General features: G+C 40.9%; 1 protein-coding gene across 3 annotated transcripts in view; it reads left to right on the top strand.

Annotated features, from left to right (window-relative positions):
* Positions 1 to 13,965, top strand: part of LRRK2 (leucine rich repeat kinase 2) — a 119,140-nt gene that overhangs the window by 7,397 nt on the left and 97,778 nt on the right. For all 3 annotated transcript variants that reach the window (XM_050935997.1, XM_050935996.1, XM_050935995.1), the window contains exons 3-5: positions 4,818 to 4,924; positions 9,702 to 9,790; positions 11,717 to 11,851. In XM_050935997.1, coding sequence (XP_050791954.1) covers positions 4,818 to 4,924; positions 9,702 to 9,790; positions 11,717 to 11,851 — 331 coding nt within the window. The remainder of the gene's footprint in view (positions 1 to 4,817; positions 4,925 to 9,701; positions 9,791 to 11,716; positions 11,852 to 13,965) is intronic.

The raw sequence follows: 13,965 nt of genomic DNA, 5'->3' as shown, positions 1-13,965 counted from the left end.
CAAATCAGCCACTGTCAGGTCAGCCGCCTGTTTTGTCCACTGCTTGCAGAAAAAGCAGCCTGTTGGAGCTACCTGGTGGGGGCTTGAAACCAGGGTGGACCGGCAGCCCTCCCTCAGCTCCCCGCTGCCCTATGTTCCCTGGGCAGCAGCTGCCCAGCAGGCTGTCAATTGCCGGGCAGTTCAGCTGGCCCTCCTCCCACTGTCCTGTGCTGCTCCTGCCCTCTACCTTGGAGCTGCTCCTGGGAGCCTCCTGTTTGCTGTGCAGGGGGGAAGAGGGGTGCTAATGTCAGGGTGTCCCCCTCCCCTGGCGCCTGTAGCCTATCTCCATAGAGCCAGGAGGGGACAGGGAAGGACAGGACAGAGCTCAGGATGGAGGGAGCTTGCTGGCAGCAGCTGCTGTCTGAACTTGCTTATCTACTTAAAAAGTCAATGTACTTAAAGGGGGGTCAGCGTACTTAAAGGGAAATGCACATCTCTCTTTCACACACATGGTGTATGTCTCTTTCTTTCTTTCTTTCTTTCTTTCTTTCTTTCTTTCTTTCTTTCTTTCTCTCTCACACACTCACTCACACACACCCCCATGTATGTGTCTGTCTCTCTGCCATGCTGTGTCTCGTCCCTCCATTCGTGCTGCCTTGTAGAGTGTGAGGCTACATTAACAACAGTGTGTTAACCCTGGAGGGCTCAGCCAAATGCTAGTTCATCATTTAACAGTAATCCATTCCCTGGGAAATATCCCACCCTCTGACTCTGCCACCTCAACCAAGGTTCACAATCCTCATTGCTGTGTGCAGTATTAAATTGTTTGTTTAAAATTTATACTCTGTGTGTGTGTGTATGTATAGATAGTCTTTTGTTCGGTGAATTTTTTTTTCCTGGAACCTAACCCCACCTATTTACAGTAATTCTTATGGGGAAATTCGATTCACTTAACGTCGTTTCACTTAAAATAGCATTTTTCAGGAACACAACTACAACGTGAAGCGAGGGGTTACTGTAGATGCTCCATTTTGCTACCGCATGTCTACACTAACAACTGCTTTTCAATGCACAGGTTATTGGATCAGTAGCTCTTTCTGATTTGTGGCACTAGAGTGAAAATGACCAGTGTTTTGAGATTTGTCTGAGTATGGGCAGTGTCTGGATTGATTAACATATTTCCTTCTGGCTCAGCTTGCCACACAATGGTTTGTTCCTGTATAATCATCTCGTACAAAGTGAACCTCTGCTTCTTAGTAGATCAGTATTGCACATACCAAGGCAAGTTGGGCTACTAATACAGACCTCATAAACTTCTCTACAAACAGTGGGAAACTTATTGATTTCCAAAAATTAAAAAATAATAATGCCTTAAACAGAACAGATATCATATTTAGTAAGTTTTGGGGTGGGGCTAGAAATGAGGGGGGTCTGGGATGGGGTGAGAGCTCTTGTTGGGGGTGCAGGCTCTGGGGTGGGGCTAGAGATGAGGAATTTGGGGTGTAGAAGGGTGCTCCGGGCTGGGACTGAGGGGTTTAGAGGGCAGGAGAAGGATCAGGGCTGGGACAGGAGGTTGGGGTGTGGGGAGAGGCTCAGGAATGCAGCTCCAGGTGGCGCTTGCCTCAAGCAACTCCCGGAAGCAGCAACATGTCCCTTTTCTGGCTCCTAAGTGGAGATGCGGCCAGATGGCTCTGCACGCTGCGGTTCCCAGCCAATGGGAGCTGCAGATGTGGTACTTAGGGTGGGGATAGCATGCAGAGCAGAGGCTCCTGGCTGCCCCTACACGTGGGGGGAAGGGCGGCATGCCACTGCTTCCAGGAGCTGTGTGGTGCGACCCAACCCTGCTCCCCAGCTGGAGCACCGGAGTGGGGCTGCGCAGCTGCTTCTGGGAGCCATGTGGATTGGCCCCTGACCCTGCTCTTTAGCTGGAGTGCTGGAGCAGGGTAAGCCCCAGAGTGTGCTCCCCAGTGAGAGCTCGAGGGCCAGATTAAAACAGCTGATGGGCCGGATGTGGGCTGTCATTTGCCCATCCCTGTATCAGCATATTAGATGCTTGCTTTGGCATTTTTCAGTGTGTACTGTGTCCTTACTGAAAACATTTATCAGTACTTGCTGTTAAAATAATAAATAATTTGGTGTGATACAAATCTAAATTTTATAAGGAAAATGTTTTAGAGAACAAGAAGGGGGAACTAAAAAAACCAAGGCATAAAACTAATTTTTATAATGTTCTACATTTTATAAAGAACGATAGAGTTAGATGAGGGGTGGGAGACTTTCAAAACACAGTCTTTGTTAAGCAATGCAAACACATTCATTAGTGACCAGTAAACTGTACTTAGTTCAACAGCTGGCAAAGGGAAGATGAGTTTTGAACATGAAAGCCTTATGCTATTTCCTCTTTGTTCTATAACTATGTATGGCTTACTGTTACAGACCTCTGACATTATCTTTTGTGACATTTTTTACATTTAAACATGACTCATAATTAAAACAAATTGACATTAACAAATCATCAGTATTTGTTTTTCACAGAACCAGACAATAATTAAAATGATCAGTTTATCTAACACACATTCCATAAGTATTTAAAACAATAATTCTGTCTATGTAGCCAAAAAGTATCTTTTCTTAGGGCTTTATTGTGGCTTTATGGCACATAGTTGTGTGGTGTGGGAAGTGCATCAGGAGCTCAGGGTGGCATCTTGTCAGATTCAGAAACAACACCTCAGGGAGGCATAGCTTCTATGCCACCTTTTGCAAGAGTGCTGGATTCATTTTTCTCATTCTGTATGGAACGATGGCCTTCTTCTGCCCTCTTCATTCATTTTATAAACGTTAAAACCACTGAGAGTGAGGGTCTTCTGGAGTTCTTGCATTTAGAGGACTACAAGGGACAGATTCTGTGCAATCCCTGCACAGATATGCAAAGGGGAGGGAGGTTCTTGCGCTCTTTCTCTTTTCCACCATCTCCTCCTTCTGAACCTTCTTGCATCTGTTCAGGTCCAGGCACAATCCGGTGTTCTATTCATGGTTGAGCCTTATGTGGAAAGACTGTTCTGAAGGAACCAGCGTTCGTTTGAAAGTGATAACTTAGTTACTGTCCTTTATTAATTTTATTTTTGTCTTGATTATGGAGGATTAGAGACAAAAGTATATGTATCTGGCTATATATATGAATGAGTCCAATTATGGAGTGAATTGGTGTCCTCCAAGTGACCAAATAGCTGAAATGCAAAATCACCCACGACAAATGATACCCTTGCTGTCAGTCTCAGAGGAGAGGCCAAAAACTGAATTTGTATGGAAACCAAACTCTCCACTCATACCAAGAGATGCTTCCTTTAGGTCAGGGTTATGACACACTTGTTTAAGTGGAGGAGTTCGCATTATTGTTTTCTATGCCCTTCCTGTTCTGTGGATTAATGGGAGATTTCAGTCTCCAGGGATCACAATCCAGTACCTGTCCTGGACACAAAATTAACATTAAAAATTAAATATAAAAGCCAGACTTATGAATTTTATAATATAATTGCAGATAAGTAACATCTCTTGTTAATACATAGGACCAAATTGTGCTGTGATTTAAATCCCATTTGTTAGATAAAGTTGGTCTATCATTCAAGTGTTTGCATTCTCAATCAAATGTAATATGTTATATGCTGGGGTGCTGGAACGGGGCAGGGCCAGGGGTTTATGGCCCTGCCCCTTGGCCCTATCTCCTGGCCAGACCGGCAGCTGGAGCCCGGCTGGGGAGCCTGGGCAGCCGTAGGGAGCCACGGATCCTCCAATTGCCCTGGACAGGAGTAGTGATCCCGGGGCTGGGGACACTCGCTGGGGGCTGCTCTCGTGGTCCCCTCGCCCCCCCTCGGGCAGGTGGGAGGGGCCCTGGCTCCAGCTTCCAGCTTGGCCAGGGGTGGGGCCTCAGGGGAAAGAGGAAGGGGAGGGCCATAGAGGGGGCAGGGGCCCCTGCCCCCCTCCTCATTTTTGGGAAGGCTACACCGTCCATGGTTCTATGGCCTGATACGTGGCATGCAATGTTATATATTTTGAATAGATTCCTAGCTTCCAAGGCCAGAAGGGACCATTGTGATCGTCTGGTCTGAACTCCTGTATAACACATGCCATAGAACTTCCCCAAAGTAATTCCTCAGCATAGCTTTTATAAAAACATCCAATCTTGATTTAAAAATTGTTAGTGATGGCAGAATCCATTACAAACCTTGGTAAATTGTTCCAGTGGTTAATTACTCTTGCCATTAAAAATGTACTCCTTATGTACAGTTGAATTTGTCTAGCTTAAACTTCCAGCCATTGGATCGTATTATACCTTTCTTGGCTAGATTTGAAGAGCCCATTTTAAAATATTTGTTCCCTGTATAGATACTTATAGGCTGTAATCAAGCCGCTAATATACTTTTTCAATATGTGAGCCTACACATCTAAGATCTAGCAAGCTTTCATAATAAACTAGGAACATTTATTGGTGTTTTTTTTCTCCAAGATGAAATGGATAAAATAAGGAACCTTTTTCAAGTTAGGCCTTGGGTATCTTATTCTCTGAGGTATTTCATAATCAAGGAATTTGCATATTATTGAGCAGCTAGTTAACTTTTGTGTGTACTCTGCCTTGTCTTGTGTGTGTTCATTGTATCTTGTTTAGATTATTAGGTTTTCAGATCAGGGAATATGTTATGTGAGCTAAATCATTTTTCCTACATACAAGGGGAACGGGAAACTGTGTTTGTTTTAAAGTAGAATCTCTCTTCTTCAGAGAAGGGACACAAGTAAGAGAGTTGACATGTCTGTTGAAAAATAACTACATTTTTATTTTACAGGTGGGTTGGTTGCTTCTTTGTAAATTAATAGAAGTGTGTCCAGCCACTCTTTGTAACATAACTCCTCAGGATGTTGGAAAGGATTGGGAAGTACTTGGTGTTCATCAGTAAGTACATACATTTTACAAACAAGTATTGTATGCAAAATGTCTCTTAGAGTTCTTCTAGAAGAGGAAAGTAGGAGAAAAATGTGTTTTCTAACACATTAAATAATTGTTCTAGATTAACTTTTTAACTTGGTTATTACAATTTTATCATATAGTAATGCAGAGTAAAAAAAAATGCACTAGAATTCCATCATAAGACTTAGGTGAAGATTGAAAGTTGTTTGGAACAGGATCTAATGGACAGAAAATAGGACAGCAAAGAGGAAAAAATACTTGTATAAAAAGATTTTTTGGAAGGTAAACCAGTAAATTGCTGTATCATTAATTGCCATTCTCATATTAGAAAACCTCTTTGAAATTAACTTGATCCAGGATTATATGAGGAGCCTATATAGTGATCAGTCTGTTGTGTTTGTGTCGAGTATGTTGTTTAGTAGGTAGGCTAAGACAGTATGTGTTGAACCAGCTGGAGTTGTTAAGTATTTTTCACTCCTAAATATGATGCTTTACTATTTGAAACCTGGAAGGCTTAAAAGCATGAACTGTCACTAGGTTCTCATTTGGCAGGATGTGGAAAGGTCCCTTGGCCGGCCAAAGGCAAATGAAGGGATTTCAGAACCGTTCTGACAATATGGGGGCAAACATTTTAGAAGGAGGGTGATATTACAATGTTTGCTAGGTCTTCAAATTCCTTTATTCTTCTCGCCAGCATTTCCTCCTTTCCCCGGGTTCGTCATCAGCAAACTACTGCATCCGAGCACTGATCTCATTTAGGTACTATGACAGCCAGGTGATTCCATTCTTAGCATTCAGACTGAAAGAACTATAGTTCTGTGACATCTACATGCTGTTGGCAAATTAGGGCATTTTATGGACTCATCTAGCAGTTACACATATCTTAAGTTGGGAAGAGGATAAAGTTTTGTGGAATTCCACAATGAGAGCTTGGAAGGTAGAAGTGCAATCACCTCGTGGTAGAGTTTAAGAGAGGAAGGATCTCTGCCATCTCATGGAGTTTCTATCCGTCTTGCTAGCTCTTTAAGATGGAACAGCAGCATTTAAGCTGTCAAATGCAGCCAAGTGATGCAGTAATATGGGTAGGGAGGTATGTTCCTCATCTATGGTTAAGAAAAGATAGTTCACTAGTGTGGTCAAATCTGTAACTGGGAAGGTCCAATGTCACAGGTCAGGTGAGCACTCTTTCCAATCTTACCCATTTCTTTTCTCAAAAGGGTACCAGGTTGTAGTTGGTAAGATCAGTTGTATCAAACTATAGTTTATTATGCAATGGCTGGACTATAATTTTATATGGTAGATGATAGATTGTTTATATAGTTAATCGTAGATGTTGACTCTGTGGGTGCCCTGGGGCTGGAGCACGCATGGGGGAAAAATAGTGGATGCTCAGTACCCACCAGCTACAGCTGTTCGTGGTGCCGCCAATTAGCTGTTTGATGGCTGTGGAAGAGGCTTGTGGGAGGGAAGAGAGCAGCGAGCAGGGAGTGGGTGGGGGCCTCAGGGAGCAGGGATGGGAAGAGGTGGAGTGAGGGAGGGACTTCAGGGAAGGAGACGGAGTTGGAGTGGGAAGAGGCAGAGTGAGAACGGGGCATTGGAGGAAGGGGAGGAGTGGAGTGGGGCTTTGGGGTGGAGAACCACTGGGAAAAAAATAAGTCACTGTCTATGGAGTCTGTGCCTTTAAGGAGGCATTGGCAGTTTTTGTTTGTAACAATACCAGGTGCTCAAGTCAAGAAGGACAATGACTGAACCCATATGGTATAGTTCAGGTTTCTTTAGTATTTTAAAGACTCCTTGTTGAGTGAATGGGCCAAATTCTAAGAGGAGTGGTATAATAGTGGCAGTAAATACTGTCATTCGTTCTTGGTCTCCAGAGAGCTGATCCCTATTCTCGTGATCTAGTCACACAAGCCTCCCAAGGGTCCACATAATAATGACAATAGAAGCAAAGTTCCTATCTAGACACAATCTGTTTCCCAGCATGAGCAGTAGGGCATGCTGCTGACAACACCAAACATTATTTCTTACCACTATAAATACTTTGGCAAATTCTGCACAGTCCTATCTGAAAGCATGACTAGCGAAAGTAGGATTTGGTAAGGAGCTAAGCTTAGCAAGCCTAGCATATTTTCTCGTCAGTGCTGAAGACAGAGCAAATCAGTTGTTATATTTAGAGCTCTTTGTAGGAGTGTCTGGTATGTACCATAGTGCTGTTGCATTACATCAACTGCCTGATGGTTGCAGAGGGGCAGTATGCAAGTAGGCTAGAGATAAAAACATAATTTATATACAGTTGGTTTATAGTGTAAGATGATACGCCTTTGTGTATTTTTGGAAAACAGAAATTTTAAGTTAGAAATATTGACATAGATTGTTAGTGCTCTGGGGCAGGGACTGTCTTTTTACTCTGTATTTGTACAGCACCTTGCACAATGGGTCCTGATCCATTATAAGGTCTGGTACCTGCTACAGTATGACAAATGAATAATTATAATAATTAATTTGACTAATTGGTTCACAACACTTTCTGGCTCAACCAAGGTATATTAACTGTTACAAAAAACAATGTAGCAAATGAAGTAACTTTTCACGTCTTGACTGATACATTGATAAGTAGTTTATATAACAACTCTCAAAAAGGAAAAAATAAGGAAATTCTCTCAGCATATCTGCTCATAAAATTTTTGCCACAACTTTTGTAATCTTTAACAATAAGTTGGTCATACAGTAAATGAGGTGAAAGTGTTTAACTTCCTCTCTTTCAATTACTTTTGAGATGGGAGGATGTGTGGAGAATTTCTTTGTGCATTGCTCAATCTTTTGGTCTTAATAACCGTGCCCCATTCTGTGTTTGTTTTGTGCAGCACTATACTGAACCAACTCATGTCTTTAGAATGTAGGTACTTCAGAGCTGAGATTTATTGATTGGCACTGCTTACCTCTTGTGAAATGTCCAGAACACACAGGGCCAAACCTAATCTCCATTTCCCTTCCTGAACTAGAGCTGGTGAGGGTCTGCTGTGCAAAGGAGAGGTTTGGATTTCAGGAGGCTGAGCAGAGTCATATGGGCCAACTCTGGGTTCTCCTTGCATTCAAGGTGTGGGACATATATGGACAAGGGAGAAATTGGACAAAAGGATGTGTCTTTCCTCCACAATGGGGTGCATTAGGGATGTTCAGGACTATGGTGCTTCAGGCACTGGGTTGAAGTATCCTCTGGTAAGTCTGTGGAGCTCCTCTACAAGTTTGAAGGGAGAAGATTTTCCTTCCTTCCCTCCAACCATCTCCCCAGCTTTCAGCCCAACTAAGAATTTGTCCGAGGTGTCTGTCCCAGTGTAAAGGAGCTGTATAAGTCCTTATGCCCCTCTTAAGCTCGACAGAAGAGATCAATGAATAATGTTGCAAGTGCAGTGAGACATCTTTTCTCATGAATATCAAGACTATCTTTAACTGAATCTTGATTTCCACTGTTAAGAATGACCCAAATAGTGCACTTGATCCAAGTTTAAATTTCTGTATCCATAGGTTATGCAATGGTCACCTGGAGCCTACAAGGGCCTGGTTTTTGTTGAATTTGTGATGGGTCAAGACAGTATCTCAATTCACTGCAAATTGGTACACAAATCCAATATATATAGTAGTTGCTTTCAGATGTATGCTACTGACGTAGAACATAGCCAAGATAGAAAATTCACTTTATAAATAACACTACTACACATATTACTTTGCTGTGTGATATGAAGGGTTGTAAACTGTGGCTGAAGACACCCTGAACTTATGAGATAGTACCTGCTCTGCTGCTAGCTCATCCTTGGCTTCTAGACCATTGCGGTACCACTCTGTTGGATTGGGACTCTGGCTGAAAGAGATGGGTCTGGAGAAAGGGGCAGGAAAAGCTGGGAACCGGATAATCTCCCCCAGCATATTCCTCTGGGACCCTGTGATTTCCAGGGAAAAATGTGTCCAGAAGTCACTGTGGGTTGAACCATGCTGCAAATCATACTATGGTGAGGGAGAGGGAAGACCAGTGAGCTGTGCACAGGCTTTGGGACTCCATGCCAGTATGCCTGTCCTCCAGGGAGTCTAAAGATTGATATTGAGGGACCATTTGTTCTAGGCAGGGTGGTGAACTCCTTTCTCCTAGGTGGGACAGTTGTGAGGGAACTTTGTTTGGAGGAAATTTGTGAGGAGAATTTATTTTTTCCTAAGTTGCTCTGCAGGTAAACCCAGCAGCATGCGGCCTATTATCTTCCTTGGTAAAATATCTTTTATGTATACATTGGTATGACTTGCATCCCTGTTTTCTTTTTACCATTTTACTCCCATAGGGCCAAATTCTGCTCTCATGCATATACGTCCCCATTGACTTCAGTGGGAATTGTGTATGTGTATCTAATGACAGAAGTTGTTCCTCAGCAGTTAGTGATTTACAAGGATCTTTTTATCTCATTCCATTTTTGTTATATACTTGTCTATCATTACATCTCTCTTTTTTTCTTTTTTTAAAAGATGTACAGTCTTGGTAAACAAAGTATAATATATAAAAATAAAATATCGAAAACTAGTTATGGTCATTGATGGCTTAAAAAGCCAAACTGACAAAGGTATAAAATTTCTTTGAGTCAGAGCTAAAAATGGCTTTAAAAAGTTTTCCCTAGGTTAAAAAATTCTATTTCTTCAAGCAAGTGTTTGCTGTATATCTGTATTTGGTATATTTTGAACTAACATTTGACTAGTCTTAATATTTTTTTTTCCGTTTTAGTAATATCCTTAAAATGCTTGCTATCCACAACGCAAACAGAAACCTCTTGATAATAGGACTCAAGGCACTAAATCAACTACTCTCTTCAGGTATTATGCATTTTACTTTCCTAATTGGTATGATATTTTTAATTGTAGACTATAATATAAAATGGGTTATTCGACACATTGGGCCTGATTCTTCTCTGCCATGCACCTCTGTGCAAAGTAGGAGTAAATGCTACAAAATTGTAATGGTAGTATTTTGCACCTACTTTGCACAGGTGTATATAACTCCACTGGCTGCAAGGCAATGGAGAATATAGACTTTCATTTTTGTTCAGAACCATTAGCATAGTAACAGATGCTTGCTGAGAAGTTAAGTAATTTTTCTTACTAAATGGAAGGGCAAGTTTAACTGATTCTGACATCTTTCCATTTGTAATAGCTAGTATTTCTGAAAAGATCAGATTCTCTCGGAGACACAGTAATTTCTATCATTCTGCTCACTAATGAGCAGATCCTGCTACATCCTGAAAGCTTCCTGTGAGATGCTGAACTCTTTGAACTCCCACTGAAATTAATGGGTATCCCCAAGGGTTATATTCTGCCACCCTTACTCTCACTGAGTAATATTTTACTTTACATATACAGTAGAACCTCAATTTTATGAACACCTCTCTTACAAACAGTCTGTTATAGGAGCCATTTTTCCCAATGAAAAAAATCACATAATGAAAGTGACATTGTTGATGAACAAGTCAACATCCCTTCACATTCTGTTGTCTTCCTTGCATTGGAAATAACTTTTCAGTGGTTTGAAGAACAAGAAGAAAGCAGTGCAATGCATCATACTGCAAGTTAGGCACCGTACTTACTGTACTTTTGAGATGTTCAGTTTTATGCATTTTTCAATTTTATGAATTCCTCAATCCCCAATTAGTTCATAAATTAGAGGTTCCACTGTAGTGAGGACTATGGGCTTGAACCAAAGCCTTTTGATGCCAGTGGGAGTCAATCCATTGAGTTTAACAAGTTTTAGGTCAGGCCCTATTTGCAGACCAAGGTATTACTCAATATGAACAATAATGATGGCAAAATATGGCCATTAATGAATGACTACTGCTAGCAGTTTTCCCTCAGTCTCATATGTCACAATGCTCCTAAGCTATCAACTAGTTATTCTATCATAGGTTATTTCTTACTGATACTGTTCCTCCCAGCGATATAGTAGATGTAATTGATTAATCAAACTTTACCCTTATATAATGTGTGTGTATACTTTAATTATATTCCAGTCAGAACGCCTGGCTGAGGAGAATGCAGAGCTGTAGGACTATATATTCTATATATAGTATAGGTTCTAAATAGAACAGAATAGCTGCAACTGAAATACTATGCATAATGAATCATACTTTTCATTAACACAACCTTGAAAAATTGTCATGAATATATATTGGTCCAACAAAAAATACACCCTTCCCATGAAAATGATTGTCATGAAAGAACCTAATGATATTTTACTCATCCATTAGAAAAATTACTTGCCATAGGTGAGTGGTTGCATGGAGTTTTGCATGGCTGTTTTAACCCTGGCCTTCTGATGGGTTGTTTTATATGATCACCTATTTACTAGACACTTCCACCAATAGACAGAGTTTATCATAGGCTTTTAAAGAATCCATGTTAATTTAAAACAAAATGGGTTCAAGACGTAGAAAATGACGTTAGCATTTTTTATTCTTTATAATACAAGCAATTGGCCTGATGCTTCAGTCCTTATACAGGCAATGGTTCCATTGGGAGTTTTGCCTGCATAGGAACTGAAGGATTGGGCCAATGACAGCAGGTGACTCTGGGAATCCCATATTTGCTCTACCAACACATGGATTTGACCCATCGTAGTGAAGAACAAAACTAGCACTTTTAAAGACAGTATGAAATAATTTGTAATCAAGTTCTGTGCTTCAGATAGAAATGATCAATGTAGCTTAGTACAGAATGTAATCACATCTCATTTTCTCTTCTGCTATATAGATATAATTACAATTATGCTCTTGGATGAAGAGACAGATGTATTTTTGTTGGTGTTTGATGCTATGCAAACCTTCCCAAACAATGAAGAAATCCAGCAATATGGTTGTAAAACTTTGCACATGCTTTTTAAGAAAGGTATTTATATTTTGCGAAGTTTATCAAGAGGAAATGATTTGGGAATAAACTAAAGATGACTACCTGGCTGCAAAAATACATGCTATGAGTTCTGAACTGTGTCATATTTTTATATAGTAAAGAAAGGATCACACCTCAGTTGATTGGGTCAATCAATACAAAACCCAACTTTCAAGATCATACAAGAAAATACTCCATTGACTTTAGTGCTGTTAAAAAGATAAAAGTCAGTGCAATGTCCATGTGTAAATGTTTTCAGTTCAGAATAGTTGTGATTCTGATTATTTATGTTTCTAAAATAGCAAAAGTTTTGAAGGCTTTCACATTTACTGTATAATCATTTATTTTAATGTATTCAAAAAAGGAAAATCTTTATGTAATGAAAACCTGCAAATAGTTTTTTACTTGCCATAGCTGGTTTTGATAGATCATGATATTATTAAAGCAGGTCTTGAATCAAAATGAAACATCTCGTTTTAAAGTTAATTTTGAGAAATGCAACACCCTTACTGAGCCCACAACTATTTTTGCTCACAGGGCTGGCCCACAGCATTTTGGCATCTGAGGCGGGGAGCTCAAATGACACCTCCTCGCTTGGGCCAAAACTTTGAAGGTCTCAATTCTGCCTTCCTCCTGTTCTATTCCTCTCATGGTACTGCTCTGCTACCTACCCCAATAAAGGAGAACTAACAACTTAAAATGCCTTGTTCAAAAATTTTAAGTAACACTTGACTTTCAAACACCTGAACAGCAAATGTAGCTTTTCTTATCGGCATAGTAAACACTGGCATTTTTATCTGTTTGAATAATCAAAGTGGTGCTTTCTGTGCCTTCTTGGTTGCAAAGATTTGAACTGCTTCCTGAAGGTCCACAGTCTGGGCCAGTTCATGCTCTATTGAGATGGTTGCAAGGCTAACAGACTTCTCCTGTGTTATTATGGAGTGTAAATGTGTTTTTATTAACTTGAGCTTGGAGAAGCTGTGTTCTCGACTGGCAACTGTTACAGGAAGTGTTAGAAGTATGCGCAGAGCAACAAAAGCATTTGGAAAGAGGGTGGTCATCTTCTTTGTGCACATATATTCTAGAATAGCCTTTGGAGTTGATCCTGCTGAAATGTATCTTGAAAGGGGTTACAGTTCATCCCCCAAATCACTCGCATCCGTATCCTGCATGTCATCATGTGTCAACACTGCCTCTAGCCCCCTGCATTGCTGGTGTAGGTCTTCTTCAGGTATAGTGAGGAGTTCTGGAATGTCATAGAACATCCCAAATATATTGCTGTGTTCCTTGAGCTACATGAAATGTTCTTCAACTGACTGTATTGCACAGTCTAGCACCTGGTTAAATAATTCAACTTTGAATTGTTGTTTGGGGTCTCTTAGGGGATTATCTCATGCCTCGTAATCAAAATGTCGTCTTCAGTGACTTGTATTCTTGAATGGGTGGGAAAATAGTTTGTGTGAAGTTCCTCTGCCAACTTCTGTGCACTCTTCAGAAAATTTTGAAATCCCTCATCTGACAGGTAAGACTGTACATATGACTTTGCTTTGTCCAGTTGGTCCATTGCTCCAGATATAGCAAGGTCAACGCCTTAGAGTCTCTTGCTTACAACATTTATTTGAGACAGTATGTCATGCCACAACACTAAGCCACACAGAAATTTGAAGTTATATGTGTTTCTGGTGATTCCATTTTCCTCTGCCATTGTTCTCCCATGAACAGTTCCTTTCATAGCATTATCCTCCATATTGGCAAGTACGGCATCATCTGTCTTCCCAATTTGGTGTTTGATAGGCTTTATCGCCTCCACTCGACTTTCCCATCGTGTGGCGCTCAGGGGTTTCAGTATCAGAGAGGATGTTCCCAGATGTTGCTTCAAAATCTGCCATCGCTGAGTTGATGCAGAGAGAAATACATAGATGCTTTGAATTCCATTAAAAAATTCAGCAGCATCACTAGAAGCTGAGGTTGCATCACTGACCACCAAGTTCAATGAATGAGAACTGCATGGGACAAAAAAAGCTCGAGGGTTTAACTCTCAGATCCATTTCAGCACTCCTCTGTTCTTTCTCTCATGTTGGCACCATTATCGTAGCCCTGACCTCTCATGTCAG

The sequence above is a fragment of the Gopherus flavomarginatus genome, chromosome 1 (genome assembly GCF_025201925.1).
Source record: "Gopherus flavomarginatus isolate rGopFla2 chromosome 1, rGopFla2.mat.asm, whole genome shotgun sequence".
NCBI lineage: Eukaryota > Metazoa > Chordata > Testudines > Testudinidae > Gopherus > Gopherus flavomarginatus.
The sequence above is the reverse complement of the archived record's forward strand: the minus strand, read 5'-3'. Positions and strand labels throughout refer to the sequence as shown.